Below are 23,728 nucleotides of genomic sequence, written 5' to 3' on the forward strand. Positions count from 1 at the left end.
ATAAAGTAAATAAGGAAGCAAAAATCGTCAGCATTCAGCAGTGTGATCACTGTGTTTGTCTGGGTTTAGGAGTCTAGGATCTAACAGAAGACTTTTTGCCTGCCAACATCAACATCAGTTGTTTTAATATTTGGGAGACTGTTTCACTTTACTAGCCATACATGAAACATTGCATGCTGTACTACACATGCTATATTAAAGCTTACACAGTCTGGCCATTTTTATTCAAGTTGATTATGTAATGTTTTTGTTTGACAGGTCATCTGATCAGAGTCCATTATCCTGACCAAAGATAACAGTATTGAGTCCGGCATGTACATTGATCTTCACTATGCACTAGGGCTAAGTGACTTATAATGTCCCATGTGAATTTCATACTTAAAATCACCTGACTTCACCCCGGGATTTCACCCCCGGGACTTCACCACTGCGAAGACCCTTTTCCATATAAACCAGACAAATTTATTGGATTTGGCCAAACAGTATTGCAATGGCATCATTGGACAAGCACATTGCCCAGCTAATTCGGCAATATGGGCCTTATGTTGTGGGACTATTTATCATGTACAAAATCACAGCTAGCATGGTCATAAGAGCATATCCGTATGGATATGCATGGTTCTTGAATCGGTTAGCTGATAGGTACAATAGAGGAATGTGGAGACAAAAGGAAGAACTTTTTACTGATTTACCAGACATTAAAAAACAGTTTGAAAAAGGAGCCGATGTGGAAGAAAAATTTACAATTTTAGAAATTGGTGTAGGATCTGGAGCGAACTTTAAATATTATCCAGAAGGAACATCAGTTATCGCAATTGAACCAAAGGAACAATTTCAGACGTACTTAGAAGAAAATGCAGACCAATTTCCAGGGGTGAAGATCACAGAAGTTGTTTGGTGCAATGCAGAGGATATGAAAGAAGTTCCTGATGAGAGTGTTTCCGCTGTTGTTTGCACCTTGGTATTATGCTCTGTGCTAGACATCGATTTAGTTCTGAAAGAAGTTAAGCGAGTTCTGAAATCGGTAAGTGACATGACACCAGGGTTTGACAAAAGTGCAATCTTAATTGCAGCCATAATGCACCCAAAAGGCCCGAATAGTCATAACAGCCAGGAAGGCTGTCCATTTTCAGCTTAAATAACAAGGGAAATTGAAAGAAACCTCAGTACCTCACTGGCTATTTTGTTCGTTTAACATGGAGTTCTATGTGGCAGACATCAAGTCATAAACTTTTGTCAAAATTACTCTGTTGACCTACAGACACAACAAATTTGGCTCATTCCATTTTAGTGGAAGTTGGGACATGCGTGTAAACTGTAAACATTACTAACATCAACATGCCAAAAAATCAGGTTTGAAAAAATTAACTTAATTCATATGGAGATGACGAGGAGACACAGTGGATAATCACACTTTAGGCTGCAAGTCTTCAGGGATAAGAAGTGCTTGAGCCTTAAGGAACCACTTGAGGATCCACACTGGGCACCATGTAACTCCAAGGGTCCATAGGGAATTAGAGGGGTCCTTAGCCAGAAAAGCAGCATGAGGGAGATCAGAGACTCCCCTGGACCCCTACTGCCCAAATGAAGATACATGTATATATGCTTGAGGGCTCGTCACTGGACAGGGCATGGGTCTCAGAACAGTGATGCCCGCAAGTCTCTGCAACCAGGAAAACTGACTTGAGTGTTGGGTTCTACCGTGATAAGTCCATCAATGCAATGACTTGAACGACCCAGTCAGAGACCAAGAGACCAGTGAGAGGTCCCTCCCGAAGTTGGGAGGGACGGCAGGACTATATCTGGGAACATGCCCTCAGAGAATTAAGAAGGAACGGAGCTAGAAGAGACAAACATCTCCTCCCAACCATGGTGAATGCTAGCCACCCTGAGAGCATGAGCAGAGCGAGGCATACAGGCCTTGTGAAAAGTATGCCTACAGTGACCAAGATGGAGATTGGATTGCCAGACCATGGCGATTAACCTGACTACAGCAATGGGGCAGGTAGCCATACGGGACCCTAGGCTGCCCTGACAGAGGTCAGAGCCACACTGATAGCTGAAGAGCTGGAACTGGTGACGGAGAGGGGGCGGAAGGAGCTGACCGCTCCATCCCTGGCTGCGATAGAGCAGCAGGAAAAGCAAAGCCCCTGCTCACAACTGGAAGATGATCACTGGTGAACCTTGAGGCCGGAATCATTGAGGCCGTGCTCAACACAACCGCAAAACAACAGGGAAGCATCATAGCGCCTTGATCATACTGGATATTGCGCCTTATAGAATTTAATGTATGTATGTATGTATGTAGGAGCTCAAGTTCCACCATCGCTGATCCAATCAAGAAGCCAGAAAAGAGAAGGATTAATTAACAGCCCTACAGAAACCTAGAGATCATCTCCCTAACCCCTGGACAAGATGAGCCAATGTGAGTAGAAACAAAGGGAAACTGGGGAAAGGGTCCAAGTCAGAGACCCTGGGTGAATGCCCTGACCAATCGACCGCACCTGTCGAATCGGCTGTCCTGGTGGAGCTGGGGGCCAACCGACGGTTGAGCCTGGGAGTTACTCGGTCAATCCTTCTAGGAGGGGATAGCAAAGCACTCAACTGTGGTACTCGACCTGACCACAGACACTGTTTTGCAGTCTTTATAGCGCAAGCCACCCAGTACCTCTGAACAAAGATCAATCAAAGGGTCTTCCTGAAGGATGTTAAAACAGATATCAAGGAACAGGCGGAACTCTGGTGAAGAAAAAAAAAGGGGAGAATCCCAAGGTATACATGTATGAATCTCATCCCAGAATATGGTCACCTAAAGTGTAAAGTCAGTGCATGCAGATATGTGCGGCAGTCAAGGGTCCCTTTTTCAGGCTTTATGGCAGTTCCCAAAGATCAACATTATTTTGGGGATCATGCAGCAGTTCTTTAGCCTCACCTTGAGCAAAACTCCATTGTACTAGCTCTTTAGCTCATATTTTGAATTTCTCGGCTCCACAGCCTATAGTTTGGACCATTTTTAGTTCACTAGACCTCCCCCAAATGTTGACATTTCAGTTCAGGAGCCCCCCCATGTTGCCTCAGATCTCAGTTCCCAAAGTGCATCACTCGATTCACACCACGTTGCATACAGCACACCCCTACTAAAATTTAAGTTGAGTGCCCCCCTCCCCGGTTGACTCCCACCCTAGTGCTAGTGAAGCAGGCCTACTACCCATTTTAAAGCAAGTAGGTGGTTGGTTTTAGTTTTGCCTGGGTCTGGGTCTAAATGGCTAGTCACATACAAAGAGTTCTACCTGGCATGGTTACTACATCCTCCATAACACCCCCTTCCTCCTGAACAGCATTTTGTAAGCAGCAAAAAATAAGACAAAACATAACCAAGTGAAACAAGGTTCCCCATTGGGCTACCTCAAACACCTATCACATACCATCATAAAGAAAAAACAAATACCCCTAGCTCAACTCACCCCTTACTGCCTACCTCACACATACATCCCACCCCAGTTACCCCACTGTTGCCACCTTACTACCCTCAACATTCTACCCCTACCCTAAACCCCACCCACCCTGCCTCTACCCAACCCCTGCACCTCCCATCACACCCGTACCACACTCCTCCCCTAACCCATACCCCACCCTGACCAACCCACCATTATCTTATACTCCTAACCCAAATACACCTGTACCTATACTCCTAGTCTCCTGTGACCCAACCCTATCCTATGACCACACCCAATCCTAACCTCACCCTACCCACCTTGCCCCTTATTCCAAATCCACTCATCTCCACCCATGCCTATGTACTACCCTCACCCCACAACTGTGACCCTTGCTCTCAGTATTCCACCCCTATCTTGGTCACCCCTTAGGGCCCTTACCACCACCCATCCCCAGCCTCACCCATCAATCATGACCCCAACCACAACCCCTTGTACATGTACCTCGTACTTGTACCCACACTCCTACCCCTTACCCTACCCCTTACCCTACCCATCCCCAACCTCACCCAGGTGCACTTAACCCCACTCATCCACATCCCTACCCCCATCCATATTGCACTACCCACCACACCCACCCCTAATCTCACCTACGATGCCTATCCCACCTCACCCACCCATCCCCAACCACACTCACCCATATACCCTACAACCCCTTACCCTACCTAACTCCTCCCCCTTACTTCACCCATCCCCACCCTCTCCCCTACACTTATCTAGTACTAGTGACCAACCCCTAACATCACCCTATCTCACCTCACTCCTAATACCTTCTACCAACTATCCCAGTGACTCTGACCTCCAGCCGCAAGCACGATGGGGGAAAGCCAAAGATGATGGGCTATTTAGCAACATGCAACGAAGGAGCACAAATTGGCTGGGACCGAGACTATATGTGCAAAGGGGTGACACTGTGCGGGGGGGGGGGCAAAGATTTTTAGACAGGCTGAGACTAGGGGAGCAATTTGGGGGGGCAAGTATTTATTGGCACGCCGTTTGGAAATTTTGGAGTGATTACATAGGGTTCAGCTCTACTAGTCTCATTACAAGACCCCGGGGGCCACTCATATATGAAAGTTGTAAGCATCCGCGTGAAATATTTAGGGTGGTTTTGAAAAGCAAAACGAGGATCCGCGCGGATCCGTGATTAGGGTCTCAAAACACTCATTTTAGTAAAAGAAGGGGAGTTTTTTTAAAGGATGATCCTCGCTTAGGGTAATTTTATAAAATTACCCAATTAACGGACATTTATGGTGACATATTTATCAAATTATTCGGCACAAAAGAGTGGTTTCTGAGCAATTTTACCAACCAGATTTTAAAAATGGAGCCGACTTCAACAGTGCCAATTTTAAGCTATACTGATATCACTGTACCGACACACGCAATGTCTATCCTTGTTTGGGGCAAATTTCTAACCAATTCCTCGATTAGGGTGTTTTTATAATGTCTATTGTTTTAGGGGTAAATTTCAAGACAATTCCTTGCTTAGGGTGTTTTTATTTCAGTTCAATCCTGGTTTAGGGTCAGCTTGACAAATTTTCGACATCCTAGCTTAGGGTCATTTTTGAAAGTCAATTCACGCGGATGCTTACAATATGAGCGGATCCCCCCGGGTACAAGACTGCCCTATCCTAACCCTAAACTCCATAAATGAAGACTGGACTTAAAGGAGTATTTCGTGATCCTAGCATCCTCTTTTTATGACATTTTTCAGTACATATCCACGAAAAAAGCATATTCCCAAAATTTCAGTTGATTCCGATTTTGCGTTTGCGAGCTATGCATGATATGTGTATTACACTGCTCCATAGACAATACGTTGTAATTTCGTTCTGGTGCACCAGAACGAAATTCAAATTTCACGATATCTTTGCTAAACGAATTAATCTGCAAGAAATATTTTGTATATAAACATTATGTAGCCAGAGTATTCCAGTGATATAAAAATCTCAACTTTTTTTGAGAAAAGTGGGGGCCCGGGGTGGGGGGATGAGGCTGTGGATCACGAAGTGCCCCTTTAAGTCTAACAAGTTGTACCCATTTGATTTTATGGGGGGTCTTATAATTATTGTATAGCCCCTAAATGTTATTGTGTTGTATTAATTTGATATCATTGCAAGCTGAGTGATTCAAATAAATATTACGGTATTAGGCCTACATTGATTATTTCAGATCAACGGGATATGCAATCAGACAGTGGCGGCACCAGGCATTTTTTTGGGTGGGGGAGAGGAGGGCAAAAATATTGACACCCCCCCCCGTAGCGCGCCGCCGCTGCACGCAATCAGAATCAGTTGACAAAGATAACCCATTCTCCCTCTCTCTCTGGTATACAAAAAGTCCCCCAAAACCACCTATGCGAGCAAAAAAACCCAGTTTGGTCAAAAAATGTGCACATTTTGAGAAGAAAGTCCACTTTTCACAAAATCTCCCCCTTGGGAAAAAAGTCCGCTTTTTCATAATCGGCACCCCTCTCCAACTCTGCCTGGTGCCCTGGTAGCTGGTCAGCTTCCTGAATCGCCTTAATTTAAATCCAGTATTTTTCGCGACCTGATATTTTCACGGTTGGGAGAGAGAAGATTCATGCCAAATTTGAGTGGTGTAAAATGGAAAAAAAATACAATAAATAAAATTAATTTTGACGTACCTTGATGGAGGAGGCCTACATTCATGGCATTTCTATAGAAAAGACAGTTCTGTGCTCACGAAATGTCATGATTCGTGAAAAAGATACAGCTTATTACGTAACGTCAAGGACGTCAATAATTGTCAGTTTGTCACCCTTTCCCTGTCATGCATGAAGTGTATTGGGGAAGTGGTAGTGGTACGCGTGGTGAATCACAGGTGATCAAGTGGTGGCTTATCTTTCAGCGTTTGACAACCGGGTTTGATAATGGCGGCGGGAATTTTTGGCTTCATATTCTACATTTTCAGCCTCATCTGGAGCCTGATCGTTGCTTTGATCGGCAGAATTTACTGCTGGATATGGTTTAATATACTCTCCGTCAACATGGTCAAATATGATAAACGCATCGAAGAACACAAACTTGAATTGTTTGCCGATCTCGCCGATTTCAAAGAGGATACCGAAGTGTACCCAATAACCCCAGTGGTTCAACAAAGCAGGTCCCCATCTCGACGAAAACAACAAACAGCAGTTGACGACAAGTTTACTATTTTAGAAATCGGTGTAGGATGGGGTGGAAACTTCAGATATTTTCCAGAAGGTAGCGACATCATAGCTGTTGAACCAACTTTCCCGAAAGAGCGATTTGCAGAATATCTAGCAATGATACATTCTCATGGTCACGGAGTCCAGATCAGCAAAGTGGTCGCGACTGACCCTGAAGACTTGAGCCAAGTGGAGACCGAAACGGCAGATGTTGTGGTGTGCACGAAAGTACTATCTAATGTGCGAAATGTAGACCAAGTTTTACAAGAAATTAGGAGAGTTCTGAAGACGGTAGGCAATTTTTTTTTCTGGTCCAAAACCAAATTAGAGATGAGAAGGGGAGGGGGACAATAAACTGAATAAAGATAAACTTTATAAAGGGGTGGTGCACTAATTATGTGTAACCCATGTGGTGAATTTATAGGCCGGGGGAATACAGATCTTGGCAGGCCAAAAGGATGGAGGGAGGGGCACATATTTTTTGGCAGGGTTAAAAAAAAAAAAATTTCTAATATTTTTTGCTGCGATGGGTCATTAATTAATTATTTCAAAATCCCCTTGCATATAAAACATAGGCCTACATTTACTCATAAGCAGTGGCGGTACCGGGGAGGGGGACGCCCTCAGTCAGAACTCTTGACCCCAGTAAAAACCCAAATTAAGGAAATGTTCCACTTTCTGGGGCAATTTTGAAACTCCCCCCCCCCCCCGAAAAGCCACTGCTCATAAGTGAACTTTTATGGTTCTTAACTTCTTTGAACATTTTCGCAAAAAATGAACTCTATATGCAGAGCTGTAGGCTTTTGCAATCGAGGGAGAAACTGGAGCCTGGGGTCAAAATTTGCGGGTTATTATTTTCGTGGGCACATACTGACAGTTGGAACCAGTGAAATACTGCTACGGCAGTAAAATAAAGTTTAAAAAGCTGGATAAAGTTGTAACATTTTAATTACTTTTGCTATTGCTTCTACCAATATCTTATCTGCTAATTCAATGTGTCCCTTGCTGTTCAATGGGAGCAACAGTAATCAAAATGTACAAATTTATCCAGCTTTGCAAATAAAATAGAATTTTAAACTTTTTTAAATATATTATAGCTGTATTCCTCCAGTGCTAACCTTGAATAAATAAGTAATTTAGGGTCTATAACTCTGAAAACCTGAAAAAAAATCATGGAGCCCATAAAATATGAATTAAAATCTTGAGTTGAAATAAATCCACTTTAATGTAAATCAATTGTGGGAAAATACCCTTTTCTAAACATTGAGAGCAGCGCAAACAAAAGGTTCTCACTGCACTGGGTTTGTTCATGACAATATGAAGCAAAATATTATTTAGGAGGCTGATAGTAAAGATATATTACCCATTCAGACTCCCTGTTCATGGTTTAATGTTCAAAGCAGAAATAATGTACAAACTGGAAGGTGGTTTTCTGTAACCTAGAATAAGTTTGATACAATTTTGGTAATGACAAAGGGCATATCATTTTCCTTCTAAAATGGCATTGTCTTGTTATCAGTGAACGCCAAAAGCATGAATTTTGTTTTATTTGGCCATGAGCAGAACTAATAATTGCTACAATCTAGGAAATATTTGTTCAAACACTTTAAATGCCTTATTGGAAATGGTCTCCTTCCACCCACCCCCCTTTACTCCCTCATTTCAAATTTAAGTTTCTCTTTTGTTCAGAAACCAAATATCAGGGGATTAAAAACAGGAGCAGATCTTGTCTACAATCATAATGCCTAAAGCTGAATTTGTACTACATCGCTGAGTGATAGCGATTGGTTTTTAGCCAATGAGGTAGAGCGTTTTTGGTTGCGTTGGGAAAAGCGCAGCTGTCTCATTTGTCAAATACCAAATGCTTTTTGCTCATCAATGGGGTAATAATTCAACTTCAAATTACAGAAATGTAGGAAGGACACACACTAGTGTATTTATAGCACCATCTGTATAATAATATGTGTCATAGGTCAAGAAAGGTCAAAATTTCAAATTGCCCCTCTGGAACTCAAACTTGGTAGGTGGGTGGACCTTGGACTAACAAACAAAAGTTTCCACGGTGATCTTTTCTTCAGACCTACGGTTAAGAGGTCAAAGGTCAAAAAGGTAAAAATTTCAAATTGCCTATGGAGCTCATACTTGGTGGGTAGGTGGAAATTGGAATAACAAACAAATGTTCCATTGTGACCTTTTTGTCAGACCTACGGTTGAGAGGTCATAGGTCAAAAAAACAAAGATTTCAAATTGCTCATGGAGCTCAAACTTGGTCGGTGGGTTTTGGCCAAGGAAGCCCAGGTTTGCGTTTGTTAGGTCATCCATGGTCAACGATTTTGAGATTTGCAAAAGCCAATAACTATGACAGCCGAGAACCGTGAAATACTGGTAACCGCCTAGTCTATATTATAACAGAGGAGGCTTAAAGGCATTCCTACAATGCACTATGATTGGGAAATTTGATCAATATAACCTAATTTTAAAGGCAAAGTCCCCATTGCCACACACACAAAATGGTAATTTTAAAACTGCAGCCAACAAGCTAATAGTTGAGACTTAGGACTGATATTTGATTTTCTTACAGGAAACATTCATATTGTCCCACTGCATTAATTTTATTCCTAAGTCTCGATGTTATGAATGTTAAATAATAGGATGAAAACACCAGATATTTGCACACAATTCCCATGCAAGCCATGATCAACTGTACCGCATGTGTACAAAAGCCAGACATACAAGGTCAGAAACCCCATTGGGTTGTGGGAATGTCTTTAAACATCCTCTGATATTATAATATGCTATTCTCTGTAGATTTGTCTGTGACTGCTAATATGAGGCCGCCGTAGGTCGTACGGGGCCCAAACCTGGTGGGTGGGTGTAGTTCTGTCCTGGCAAGAAGAAGTTTATGTTCATTAGGTCATCTGACCCCGGGCCCCCTCCCAGGGGTCATCTGAGGTCAAATTACTAAACACTGTCGTGTGAGGCCGCCGTAGGTCGTACAGGGCCCAAACTCGATGGGTGGGTGTAGTTCTGTCCTGGCAAGAAGTAGTTTATGTTTGTTAAGTCATCTGACCCCGGGCCCCCTTCCAGGGGTCATCTGAGGTCAAATTACTAAAAACTGTCGTATGGGCATGAAACTTGGTGGGTACAGACAACATTCCAAAATTTTGGAATGTCATCTTGGGGTCATCCGAGGTCACCCACGGGTCATCTGAGGTCAAATTACTAAAAATTGTTGTATGGGCATGAAACTTGGTGGGTACAGACAACATTTAGAGCCGAAATTTTGAAAGGTCATTTTGGGGTCATCCAAGGTCACCCACTGGTCATCTGAGGTCAAATTAGTAAAAACTGTCGTATGGACATGAAACTTGGTGGGTACAGTCAACATTTAGAGCCAAATTTGTGTACGGTCATTTTGGGGTCACCAGGGGTCAGCTGAGGTCAAATTAGTAAAAACTGTCATATGGGCATGAAACTTGGGTACAGTCACGATCAGCCAAGTAATCGTGCCCAGCCGAGAACCGCCAAATATGGGTAACCGCCTAGTAAATATATAATAGCCTATTGTCATGATTGTGCTAAGCATACATATCAACCTTTTTGTTAAATATTGAATGTACACAATATGTGACATGATCAAGGGGAATGAGTCACATGTCGGCAATTTTCAAATACAGGTTATTTAGATCATTTTCTGGCAGTTTACATTTTGATGCAAACCCCATCAAAATCGGACATCTGGTTACCAAGTTATGAGCAATTTATCGATGGCTAAAAACAATATAAAACAAAAAAATTTGAACAATGTTTTTACCAATATCTCAAAAACAATATTAGCAACATCCGACTCATTCCCCTTGATCATGTCGCATATATGGATCAGATATCAATGTCATCACACGCGTGCACGGTGACTGGTTCATTCATAAGCGACATAAAACTTTTGGTTTGTTTCTTTGTATGATGTACATGCGCGTATTTTGGGGGCTTTAGCGCCAGCCCCGGGTCATAGTAGAGGCGGCAAAAAGCGAAGGGCGGCGGAAGAAGAAGGCGGCAAAAACAGGGGCGGCAAAAGCGAAGGGCCGGCAAAGCGAATTAGCAAAGAAAAAAGGCGCTAAAAATTGAAAAAGCATGAAATATTTTGAAAAAAGGTTGCTTTTGGTACGCTAGCGCCTAAAATCCTTTTTTTTTTTTTTTTCTCTTCACTTTTCAAGCGACCGTGAAAAAAATTGGGTCAACCTTTTCGGGCTGTTAAGGAAGGGCGGCAAAATTGTTTCTTCTTCAGCCCCCCGGGGTTGGGGCGGCCACGGTACGCCACTGATGTATATAGCGATGATGATGGGGATGATTTTATTACGGTATTAATTAGTTTTTTGTCCCTGGAAAGCACAACCCATACCTCACCTAGGCTCATTAGCGCCAATCCGGCTTGAAATGGGGGGGGGGGGAATCTGCCAATTGTCAAAAAGTGGCTGAAAAGAACAAAAATGGGTAATTTTGCCAAAAGTTAGGGGACACATCCCTCCTGTCCCCCCCAGGATTGATGTCCATGCCTAGGCTCCCCTTTCCACTCACCTATATTACATTCTCTTCCCCTATTCCCTCTCCTTCTCTCCCCAGTGTCTCCTTCTCATCTCCCTTGCCTCTCCCCTCCCATACACACTGCTCCATTCCACTCTCGAGCTCTCCCATCTCCTTCCTTCCCTTCCCTCTTCTAATCCCCTCTTTCTCCTCACTCCTATAACCCCCCCCCCTCCCACTCACAATCTCTCTCCCTCTTTCTCATTTTTTGTGTGCAATAAATAACTTGAATAAAAGTCACATATAGCCTATATCGGAAGTCATATATATGTATCTTCAATTGATCCTCCCCTATGCAATGAAATGAATAGATGTGTCAGGCGGTGGATGACATGATCGCGCCGGCAACTTGTGAAACCGCCTGGCCGTATGGCATTTTCCAATATACTCAGTTAGTTTTGTGGGGTTCATTATCGAACCCCAACGGTTTTAGCTTGTATTTATATTATTTATCAACATAGGCCTATTTGTTTGTGATATTTCAAGCGTTTTAAAATTTCAAAATAATCCCATTCAATTACACGGTTTACTGAATTTAGAGAATGCACGTCGTACACCACCTGGATGTGTATTACATCAGTCGAGTGTCTATTGTCTATTCTTTTGTAATCTCGGGAGAAAATATTTTGATGGTCTATATTTTTTCACAGGGAGATAATCCTAGGATTATTTCAACATCTAAACCACGCTTTCAAATGTAGATGACTTATTCGTTTCTCTGAATATTGCATTTCGAAATTTAAACACTTCTTTTGTATACTTTGATCAGGTAACTTCAAACCAAGGTGATTCTGTGGTCACACGATTATATAACAAACTGAAATGAAAACCAAAACTGCTTTATACAAGTGATATGAAGCTAAACTTATACAAAATCCACTAGCCATTTATTTGGTTTTAGAAATCATACCAGATACATGGCCAATGGGTCTCAAAGTTTCACAGGGAATAACTCACTGCATACACGAAGTGAAATAGACAGAAGACAAGATGTGACTTCACAATATATTATTTAATTCCACATTTCAAATATCAACAAAGGATCACAATAGATCATTGATTACATTCGCTCAGTGTTTTTAAAACTTAAAAGTTTCTAACAAAGGGTACAGACAAATGTATCAGTAATAATGTCAGGGCACTCCTGTTGATCACATGGATTGAAAATTAAAAGGACCGTGTGGACAACTGCCTGCATGTACTCTTCATTGTCTCACCCACAGGCACTCTTTGTTTCTCCTATTGTTTACAGGGTGGCCGTTTTTATTTCATGGAGCATGTATTCCAGCCAGAGAGGAGCTTTACTCACTACACACAACGCCTACTCAATCCTCTTCAAGTCAAATTTGGTGACAATTGCCATTTAACCAGAGAAACATGGAAAAATATAGACAAGGCTGGGTTTGCAGAGGTCAGATACAAAAGATTCAGTGCCTACAAGATGCCTTCGATCATCAGACCACATCTGATGGGAACGGCTACCAAGTAAAGTGGCTGGCTGCTGAGTAGTATCATGTTATTTATATTAAAAGGTACAGTATGATCAAAATTTTTGTGTCACTGCAGAAGTGATTTTAGTGTGAGCTATTTTTTTGCAGACATTAAGGGCTGGGGTATGAACGTTTGGACAGTATTTATTTTGGGACATTAGAGCACATCAGACATATCGAATTGCATTCTGAATACGAAGAATGTCCTTCTGATATGAAATAATTTTGATTTTTTGAAATTCGCAATTTAATACACATTTTATGGCAAATCATTAAAAATTGACATTTTTGATATTTAACAGTACTCGAAGTAAACTTTACAAATCTGATGATTTATACTTAAAGTGTATGTAGGTGGGATGAAAAGCCGACGATCAATTGAAAATTTTGACCTTTCATATTGGAGATATGGATTTTTTTCCAAAAAAAACCAAAAAAAATAGGTCTTTTTGGGAAAAAATCCATATCTTCAATATGAAAGGTCAAAACTTTCAATTGACTGTCGACTTTTCCTCCCAGCTACATACACTTTAAGAGTATATCATTAGATTTATATAATTTACTTCGAGGACTGTTATATATCAAAAATTTGAAAAATATTAAATTTTTATAATTTGTCATAAAATTTGTATAATACAAATTTTTTTTATTATTGTGATTTTCAAAAATGAAAATTATTTGATATCAGAAAGACATGCTTCGTATTCAGAATGCAATTCGATAGGTCTGAGGTGCTCTCATGTCCCTCAAAAAATACTGTCGAAACGCAATAAACGCTCATTCTAGATCCCTTAAATCTATACTTCTTATTTTATACTTTTTTTTATTTACATATGTGACTAAATATAAGTTTTGTACATAAATTTCACTGTAAATGTAAGTTAATCAAAAAAGTTCTAATTCGACTTTGATTGACTAATCATTTATCAAAAATCTGATTTTCGATAAATAATTTAATTAGTCATTCAATTAGTAATCAGTTAGTAATGCACGTAAATGACTAATTAAATCGCGAAGTCATAAATTTGTCATTAGTCATGCAATTTCTTATTCTTTACAAATTGAATATTATAAGTCATGAAAATATGTTGAAATGATGCAAATTAATGTGAAATGATATTACTGTTCTTTTAGCATTATAAATACATAATTTCAGCATTATTTTCCTTGAATAAAAAAAATATTTCTTATAGGACTAATTTTAGTTAGTCAAAAATTAGTCGAATTAGACCTTTTTTTAACTAACTTAAGTTTAACAGTGTATAGACTTACACATTAACTTTTTGCATGTTTTTAATTTTACATAATCTTAAGGGATCTGGTATGAGCGTTTTAAGTGTTTCGACAGTATTTTTTGTGGGACATGAGAGCACATCAGACATATCAAATTGCATTCTGAATACGCAGAATGTCTTTCTGATATCAAATAATTTTCATTTTTTGAAATTCATGATATAATACAAATTTTATGACAAATTATTAAAATTTGATATTTTTCCATTGAAGATATAGATTTTTTTTCCCCAAAAGACCTAATTTTTTTTGGTCTTTTGGGGGAAAAAAATCCATATCTTCAATACGAAAGGTCAACATTTTCAATTTATCGTCGGCTTTTCCTCCCACCTACATACAAGTATAAATCATCAGATTTATAAAGTTTACTTCAAGTACTGTTAAATATCAAAAATATCAATTTTTAATGATTTGCCATAAAATGTGTATTAAATTGCGAATTTCAAAAAATCAAAATTATTTGATATCAGAAGGACATTCTTCTTATTCAGAATTCAATTCGATATGTCTGATGTGCTCTAATGTCCTACAATAAATACCATCCCTAAATAAAAGAATGGGAATTAAACTTGAAAATTGTCACGGTCACTTCTACAGTATTGATATAACAAATCATCAAAAAACTTGAAGCATGAAATGTTTGCAGTCATAAGCATTTCAGAAGTTCAGTTGATTCACAAATTTTCATGCACACAAATATTTTTGTTCTTTGGCAGGCCTTTATGGAAATACATGTATACAAATTGCATATTGCAGAATCTTGGGTTCTCGCCAAAATGCAAAATTTTAATGCAGCGAAAATACTTTGCAGACTACAGTATTCAAACGTGAAAAAATCAATCAGCATCATGCAACTACAAAAATAAAAACATGCAAATATACATCTTTTATACCAATTTTATATACAGATAGATCTGTGTCTGGAAGCTGTTGAAACAATGATGATAGGACAGTTCAGAATTAGCAAAATAAATCGCTGTAAAAATTCCCGCTTTCACAACATGTTTCAAGTTTTCCCAGAACTCTGAAGTTTTTTAGATCATCCCAATTTGTAACAAATAGTTTAGTGTGAGAGTAACAAGATGTTTTAGTTATCAGGCCCATTAAGTAGTCATTGCTCCCGATGGTATGCACAAATTGTCTGTGTGATGAGAGTTACCACTGTGAGTGTTACATTACCGTACGTATCAAGCTGCTCATGTAGCATTCAGGGCCAGGTAAGTTTTAAAACCATACATGTATATCCCTGCTATAAGAAAATGCTCTATGTAATCATTATTACTTGCGGGAAAGTGCAGCAGCTAGTATTAGTTGGCCCTTTTTTTCATTTGTCCAAACAGATATGGGATGTGCCCAGGTCCATTCCTGGGGGTGGGGGTGGGGGGGGGGGGGTCCCCAATGAATCGGCAAAAAGTCTTATTTTGTCGAAAAAAGAGCAAAATTTGGCCAAAAGTGTCAAAATATACCCTAAATCATGAATTTTTTGTGAAATTTGTCTAAAATATAGCCTCCAAAAATCAATTGTAGAAGGGCAATGATCTGCTTTTGGCCAAAATGAAGATATCTCTAAAGATCTGCATTTGGAAAATCTCCCCCCCCCCCCCCCCTTTGAATGTAAACTTGTTTGTCCTCGGATCAACCAACATATACATGACTAATGGAACATGCTCAAGTTCAAGAACCGGAAGTAAAATTGCACTTCAGAAAAACAGCAATTTTTTCGCACATACATGTACGATCCTCACCTAAAATTGTTTCCATTAGTTTAACATAACTGTAAAAATACATTACCATAGTTTTCAGTCATTACAGTAAAAATCAAAAATTTAGTTGCATATCATTATCATAATGTATCATAATATATCAAAAATGTAAATATCATTTCAAAAATTTAAGAGAGGATAAATGTGTATTTTTTTCTATTTAAAAATGTTAAAGTCTGTAGTTTAGTTTTTTGATGAAAACACACCACATGTTTCTTGGAAAAGTTGATAATACATTGTGTGTGACTTCTTCGCTAAGTGAAAGATTTTACGGTTTCATTATTAAATTGAGAAGTAGAACTAGTTGTGTATAAAATATAAAACAACTCATCGTTATTGATACTGCAGTTATAATAAAAAAAATAATAAATTGCTATCTAATAATACTTGCAGCTAATAATATGAACTTAATTAAATTTGAAAGTGTTAATCAATATATTGAGTTTACCAACATCTGTACCTGAACATAATGCAGAATGTTTCACAGTTATTAGAGCAGAAACATCTGCTATTCCAATTTAGATCAATTAGATAGATGTTATGTTAACATGTACCTACTCATGATTCCTGAAAAAACAGCACAAATTTGTTTGGATTGATAAAAATATTAACTTGTGTTGTCCAATTAAACACATATAGAGAAATCCAAATCCTTAGTAGTAACTGGCAATGAAAGTCAAATTTTAATATTTTTGCAGTTTGAAGGAAAAATTTATCCTCAAATTGCAAAAATATTTGGGTCAATAATGTATGCAATTTTGCATGTTTTCTTGCAATTGCCAGGCGGCGGATGACATGATCGAGCCGGCAACTTGTGAAACCGCCCGGCCGTATGGCATTTTCCAATATAGTCGGTTAGTTTTGTGGGGTTCATTATCGAACCCCAACGGTTTTAGCTTGTATATATTATTTATCAACATAGGCCTATTTGTTTGTGATATTTCAAGCGTTTTAAAATTTCAAAATAATCCCATTCAATTACACGGTTGACGATGAAAATTTACTGAATTTAGAGAATGCAATGCGGCCACCACCTGGCAATTGCAGTCATAAAATTCAGACTTGCATGATCTAAGCACTAAAAATCTGAAGTGTGCAGGCTTAGAGTTTGCTGATAATTTTAAGAGATTTGAAAATTAGAATTACATTGCCTGAAATCAGTCTTTGTAAAAGTCTTTGGACTTGATTGTTACAGCATATAAAGTAGACCATAAAAACACATGTTTTGGGTCCTTATTTCCAAAAATTAACCAGATATAAACATTTATGTTTCAATTGGCATAACAGGATATTAATTATTTTATCCAAAATATGTAGTGCTGTATTTTTTTGGAATCGGGAAAGTACATGTGTGTATACCCCGGACAATTACATGTATGCTTGATATTCAACTTTCCCTGGCTTCAAGGAAGAACCATGGAAGTAATGATGATTAATTGTGTTTTCAACTAACTGATTGAGTGAGTGTCCCAGGTTAAAGAAGAAATAAAACAAACAAAAACTAACAAACATGTGCCTAAATTTGTTATTGACTGTATCCACCTTCTTCCACACTCTGAAGAGCAAAAATGGTCTTTGGGTGACAGATCCGCAGGCCTTGCCGTTTGAGGCGAGCGACAGTGGCGGCGCCAGGAATTTTTCGGGTGGGGGGGGGGGCAAAATAAAAAAAATTGGGCTAAATTACCGCAAAAAGGTGAAATTGTAAGAGTTCTGACTGGGGGCATTTTCCCCCTCATGCCCGTAGCGCCGCCACTGGCGAGCGAGAGACTAATCGCCCAAACTCAAATTTCTAGTGAGCAATTTTCCACTTGCCATAGGCACTTAAATATCGCTCGCTGCGAATTACCATGATCACCCAAAATTTAATCCAATTTACATTGCAAGTTTCAGCACTTTCAATGTACATTCTTCTTTAATTTCTTTTAATAAATGAGCTCTTATTCCCTTGAAAACAAAAGAGACGGCAGTCTGTAAATACTTCATATTGGTATGAATGATCTTTCAGATGTAGAGTGATTAGACCACTAGATACTACTAGAGAGTGTCACTCGCCTAGCAAAGCTAGCATCATGTTAGCGAGTGATTGACCACTCCCCTTTAAAATTTAGAAGGCAAGGCCTGGATCCCCTTGTTGAAATAAAGGTCTTTTGACCTCAGCAAACATGTCTGCCCATGATAACTCTATAGCAATTAATTAAAGTGGACAAGACAATATGTGCCAGTTTCCCCTTTTAAAAACAATTTCTTCAAGTTCTTGGCTACAAGTGCCAAAAATTGTTTTTCTGTTTATCTGCAAACATTGATATAAATTTTCAAAACACTAATGTTACTGACCAATCCCTGACTAGAAGCTGTCATCATTTTATCTGCCTCCGAATATATCTTGCACACATATGAGACATCTGGCAACCTTCATCTGATAATTTGAAAAGTTCACTGACATTTAAGATGGAGACAAGATACCCCACAATTTAATTTCACAAAAATTTGTTAATTTTCACTTGCAAAAATAACTTAAAATGCATTAAATATAAATTTTTCTGTAAATCTGTATTTTTTAAGAAAAAAAAACTTTTGAAATGTGGTATAAGTTAAGCATTAAATCTTAAAGATTAAATTGACCATGGTGAAACTGATCAAATCAAATTTGTGAATATTTATTTACATATATCAGATGCCCACCAGTAATTGACAATGCACGTGGTGCAACTGTCCACTAGTTTGCATTACTGACAATCCACTGATATTGTTGCTCTAGAGTGCATCAACTGAAATATGATTCAGGGTATACCAGTTTCACTTGAGATATATATATGTATGTTGATCGAGATGTAGCCTACAGGCAACTGGCGCAAATATACACTCTGAAAACCTCCAAGGCAACCTAAATAGATATAGAACACACCAGGCCTGGTCAAGTAAACTTGAATGAACTTTGACATGAATAACAAAGTTTTAAAATAGTTTTTGAGCTATTTTAGTTAATGGTACTTGAAAGTTACACATGCCTTATAATTCTGGCAAAAACAAAACAAACAAAAAATGAGTGATGCATTATAATTATATTTTAGTTTTTAATATTTTCTTATTTAAATTCATGTTCACTTCCATTTTGCATGTACATTCATCCCAACTTAACTAAATATTAAAATAAGTTAGCTCACTTAAGGCAACGGACACCACCAAACAAGCATGAATAATCATACTGGCCATATTTCCTTATACCACGTTGTATACCCTGGCTGTCAGTAGATGAACCTGATCATATCTGCCTTAATGCATGTGCATGTGTACATACGGTCTATTCAAAATGTTTGCAGTCCTGTGAACTTTAGATCTGTGCTACTCTTGTCTACAAATAATACAATACAGCTGAAAAGTTGAATAGAGTCGATGCCAGAATGATATATGACTTATTGCACACATCATCGTAGTACATAGTATACTGCCATGAGCGATATTGATTGTTCATTGTATCAGAAGTGCAAGGAGCTTGCAGGAGAACTTGATGCCTGCACCATGTTGATGTACATCATTCTTGTTGCTGTTGTTATACTGCTTGCTTATATCTACATTCCAAAAGTGTATCCTGTGTTTTTTGCAATGATGTGTACCTACTGCAATAACAAGTTTGCTCATTATGCTGTGGACGCCAAAGAGGAGCTGTTCTCGGATATGTCTGAGTTACGAGAAAGTCTAAAAACAGAAAATCTCACAATTTTGGAGATTGGTGCTGGATCGGGAACCAACTTCAAATACTTTCCAAGTGGCAGCTCAGTTATAGCATTGGAGCCTAATCCACATTTCCAAAAATATTTAAAACGGAATGCATCAGCTTTTCCAGGTGTAGAAATCAAACAAATAGTGACAGATTGGGCGGAAAAAATGACCCAAATTGGCGATAATAGTGTTCATGCAGTAGTTTGCACAGTTGTATTGTGTTCTGTGAAAGATGTAGATGCTGTTCTTAGTGAAACGCTACGAGTACTTAAACCAGTAAGTGGGTTTTACTAGACTAGTAGGGGAGGGGGCATGGGGGCATTCCCCATCAAGCCAAGCCTTGTTTCCCCATTTCCCCCGGCATCGTCACAATAAATAATCATAGAAAATCCCACTATTAGCTACTATTTTGGACAACATGCCAAATTTGATAAAAGTTTCAGATTTTTGCTGTCTTGGATTTCACTTTGAATCCCAAATCTTCCCCAACCCCACTGGAACTAAGCAAATTGGTCAATATGGCAATAATTTGTCACAAACAATGTCAAACATACATATGTTCTTATCGAGAAAGTACAAATTTAAAGAAAGTTCTCATGACTTACATTGTGGAGGTTGAGGCCTGCGACCAGCATCCACTGGTCTTCAATACTGACTGATGTTCTTATTTTTAATTTCATTAATTACAAGTTTTCAACACATGTAAATAATGTGCATATATATTATATAATTTGCATGTTTTTAATTTCATGCAAACATACATACAACAACGCAAAGGCTGGTCAATTTAAGCTAAAAAATTCCAATGTAATATTGACTTGATTTGAAGAGGGATAATATTACAAAGATCTGTAGAAAAGTGATGTTGGATTTTATTTTTATGTTTCAAAACTTTAATTGTTCTCTTTCTATGTTTTTTTTTCTTCTGCTTATGCAGGGAGGGCGCTTCTACTATCTAGAACACATCTACTGTGAGGAGGAGTGTTTTACACAACGTATGCAGCGTCTTATCAACCCAATTCAAGTGAGATTTAGTGACAACTGTCACCTAACCAGGACTGTAGCAGATAACATTGATTCCGCTGGCTTTTCAGAGGTCCAGTACAGAAAATTCTGGGCGCGTAAAATGCCCCGTGCCTTGTTTATTATGAAATCACAAATGCTGGGTACAGCTACCAAGTAAAACCAAAGATACTGAAGGAAAACCATGTACATTGTAATTATTAGTAAGCATTTAGATTTAGGTAAATATCACAGAAATAGGGGACACAAATTTCCTTGGCGGTTGCCACTCAAGTTTGATTGGCCTACTTGCCCTACTAGTAGTGTACACATGCATAAAAAAGATCATAACACCTCTTTTATGAGCTTCACCCAAGCTACCAGCAAATTTATCCCCTATGGCGACAAAAAAACCCTGTTCTACGTGTCCACCGACCCTGATTTAGCCTTTTGGGGATTTTTTTTTATAGCTGGATGAAATTAAAAACCTGTTTCATGGATTGATATTTTGTTGATAAAAACATTTTTTGATTTTTAAAATGTTTGTCAAAAATTATCAGATGTTTTTTCAGTTTTTCAAGTTTTCAGTAATTTTTAGTGCCTTTTCTAAAAAAGATATTAAAAAAAACCCCTGACCAACCAACCCTACTTACTTGGCAAGTCCATCCACCCATAGAACAGGGTTTTTTCCCATCGTCTGAACAAGAAAATGTTGCACCAAATTTATCCTCGTCAAGTTTTTGGCCAAAAATGGGGTCATCTATTCACAACCAATATGGAGAAAAAATATTCCCCAAGCATATAAAATGTGATTAAAAAAACCCTGCAATTTTCTTGAAAATTAGTGTGTTTATTAACCCCTTACAATGTAATGCAAGTTAATTGATTGCCTGGTTTAGATTTTTTCCATCCATGTGTACATTATCTTTTGAGTGTCATACATTTATCATAAAAATAAGAATGGACTCAATGGGCCTTTTCAAATTCTAAATTTTGGGTTCTCTATTGTTCAGAAACTAAAGTTAACAGTTCTAGAAAGCTGGATAAACCTGCCGTAGTCGGAATGTTTTGAATAGAGTTAGCTTATCCATTACGTATTAATTGGACATCAAATTTTTAATCTAGGTGAGTGGCGGACGTGGTCTCATTAAGTGTGAGAAGCCCATGTGTGGCAATTTTATCATCCCATGAAAAACTTCATTATCAGACATTAATGTTTCACTCTCATCTACATTATTCACAGAAAAATATCACTAGATTTATTTAAAATGTATGTATACCACCCTTTCAACTCTTTCAAATGTATTAAGACCTGACCTGGCTGATCTCACTGTTCGCAAATGTTGCATTGCAGCATGTAGTCTTTTTTTTTTCGACAGCTGACTTCTCACCAGAAAATCGGCAGTTTGATGACTACTTTTAAGCAACTTTAAAGAAAAACCAAAACCATTTTTTTTTCAAATTCAAGTTTTTAACAAAGGGTAGAGACATAGCGACAATGGGAAACCATGTGACCAAAACCATGAACTTGAAAAGGCCCATTGTCAAACCATTGTTTCTTGAATTTTGAGAAGTCTACATGTCATAAATTCAAATGTGCCAAGATATGATATTGTATTCTTTGTAGTTTCTATATTTGTTTGGCAAGTAGTATAAAATTCTTGTAGATTTTCTATTAAATTCAAAAAGATAAAAACATAAACCATGTGTACATGTACATTAGGAAAAAGAAGCAATTGCATTTTGACCACATTTGTGACTGGAACAGGATGGTTTTTTTAAATTTGAGTAAGTGAATGTTTACACTACATGTTTTAGTAAGCTGAAATCCTCTTCCAAAGGCATGTAGGGAAAAATTATACTGAATATTATGTATGCTGTATGCCTTGGGGTTTTATGCAGCTGACGCACTTGTAAAACTAATTTGACTCACTATGAATACTAGCAAAAGATGCAATTTGATAGCGATAATCAGAATCTATTTTGACTGCACATTATTTTGATAGTAACATTTTGAGTAGCAATGGAATATCAGCTTATCTGTTACACACTTGTGATGTACTTCAGGTGCTGAATTCGACACCAACCAGACCAGTCAAAATGTAATTGCAACCTTTTGCTAGTGTAAATGGCTTGAGTTTCCATTATGTTGCCTGTGTCACGCCAGCTGAAAGGCCTATCCCATTATGCTTTGTAGTACCATAATAAAAATGCACTTGTCACAGAAAATGTACAAAAAATTGCCCACTTCAACTTTCAATTACTTCCTTACATTATTAGGGGTGCTTAGACTTTTGTTTGAAAAAAATACCACCCCTGAAGTATCGTGAATCTATCGATAGCTATCAATATTTAAGCAGCTCTTTTGCATTTTTTTGTATACATTCACTATGGAGCAAGCAGATACATTTAATGAATGATGGGATACTCCCTTCAGCTGCTGTGCCTGTGGGTATTTATAATAAAGGTTATGGATTTGTAATGTAATATGTTCCTAAAATTTACTCTGATATGAGATTAAATTTTACTATCCTAAATGCCTAAATTATTAAAAAAGGGGAATTTTAGACATAGTATAAGGGTCTTTTTATCTTTTCAGTTTCTGCTAGTCTTATTGTTCAGAAATGAAAATGCAAAGGATTATGTGAGTTGATCTGTAACTTGTTTGAAGTACCAATTAGCTTATTTCAATGGATGCCTGCTGTTAATAAAGGCTGGATAAGACAAGATTATGGAACACCTGTGTTTTTAGTGGTCTAGCACCCCTCTCACTTTTGTCATCTTTGACCTATTGCAGAATTCAGTATTGAAAGTGGTTACATATTTCTCTTGGTTACCGGATCACGCTATTTTGATATTTTTTGAGTGCCATATACTTTGTGTGGTGTTTTGATCATGGTTCATTACTCAAGCATGTGATCCCGTTGACATAGTAACATTACGTAACTTCGCTGGCAAATAGGCCTTTGATGTTGTTAAACTGGTTCACATTAATGTGACAAAATGCCAATCCGAATGTAAACATGTATGAGGAAATGTGAATATGTTCAGTAGGTTTTACAGGAACAGGCAACATATATCATATCCATATCAAAACTATGCACTTGTTGGCTGCTACTTCTCTCTTTTTAGACAATAGCTAGGAATAAGTACCAGATCCTTCTCTTCCTTCAAATCATCTCCAACTCATGTGGATTGGGAATGTTCTCT

At 38.3% G+C, this 23,728-nt stretch overlaps 1 protein-coding gene across 3 annotated transcripts; it reads left to right on the top strand.

Annotated features, from left to right (window-relative positions):
* The first annotated feature begins 46 nt into the window (after positions 1-46).
* Positions 47-23,245, top strand: LOC140160924 (thiol S-methyltransferase TMT1B-like). Of its 3 annotated transcripts, none has more exons than XM_072184272.1 (3): positions 47-1,024; positions 12,503-12,782; positions 20,454-20,540. In XM_072184272.1, the coding sequence occupies exons 1-2, from the start codon at positions 491-493 to the stop codon at positions 12,737-12,739; spliced, it is 771 nt and encodes a 256-aa protein (XP_072040373.1). In that variant the 5' UTR covers positions 47-490; the 3' UTR covers positions 12,740-12,782; positions 20,454-20,540. The 3 variants fall into 3 exon arrangements, with proteins under 3 accessions (XP_072040373.1, XP_072040371.1, XP_072040372.1); XM_072184270.1 differs by lacking the exon at positions 47-1,024 and adding an exon at positions 6,290-6,960; XM_072184271.1 differs by lacking the exons at positions 47-1,024; positions 12,503-12,782 and adding an exon at positions 19,144-19,792 and having other exon boundaries at positions 20,454-23,245.
* Positions 23,246-23,728: the final 483 nt, after the last annotated feature.

Source organism: Amphiura filiformis, chromosome 9 (genome assembly GCF_039555335.1).
Source record: "Amphiura filiformis chromosome 9, Afil_fr2py, whole genome shotgun sequence".
Taxonomy (NCBI): Eukaryota; Metazoa; Echinodermata; class Ophiuroidea; order Amphilepidida; family Amphiuridae; genus Amphiura; species Amphiura filiformis.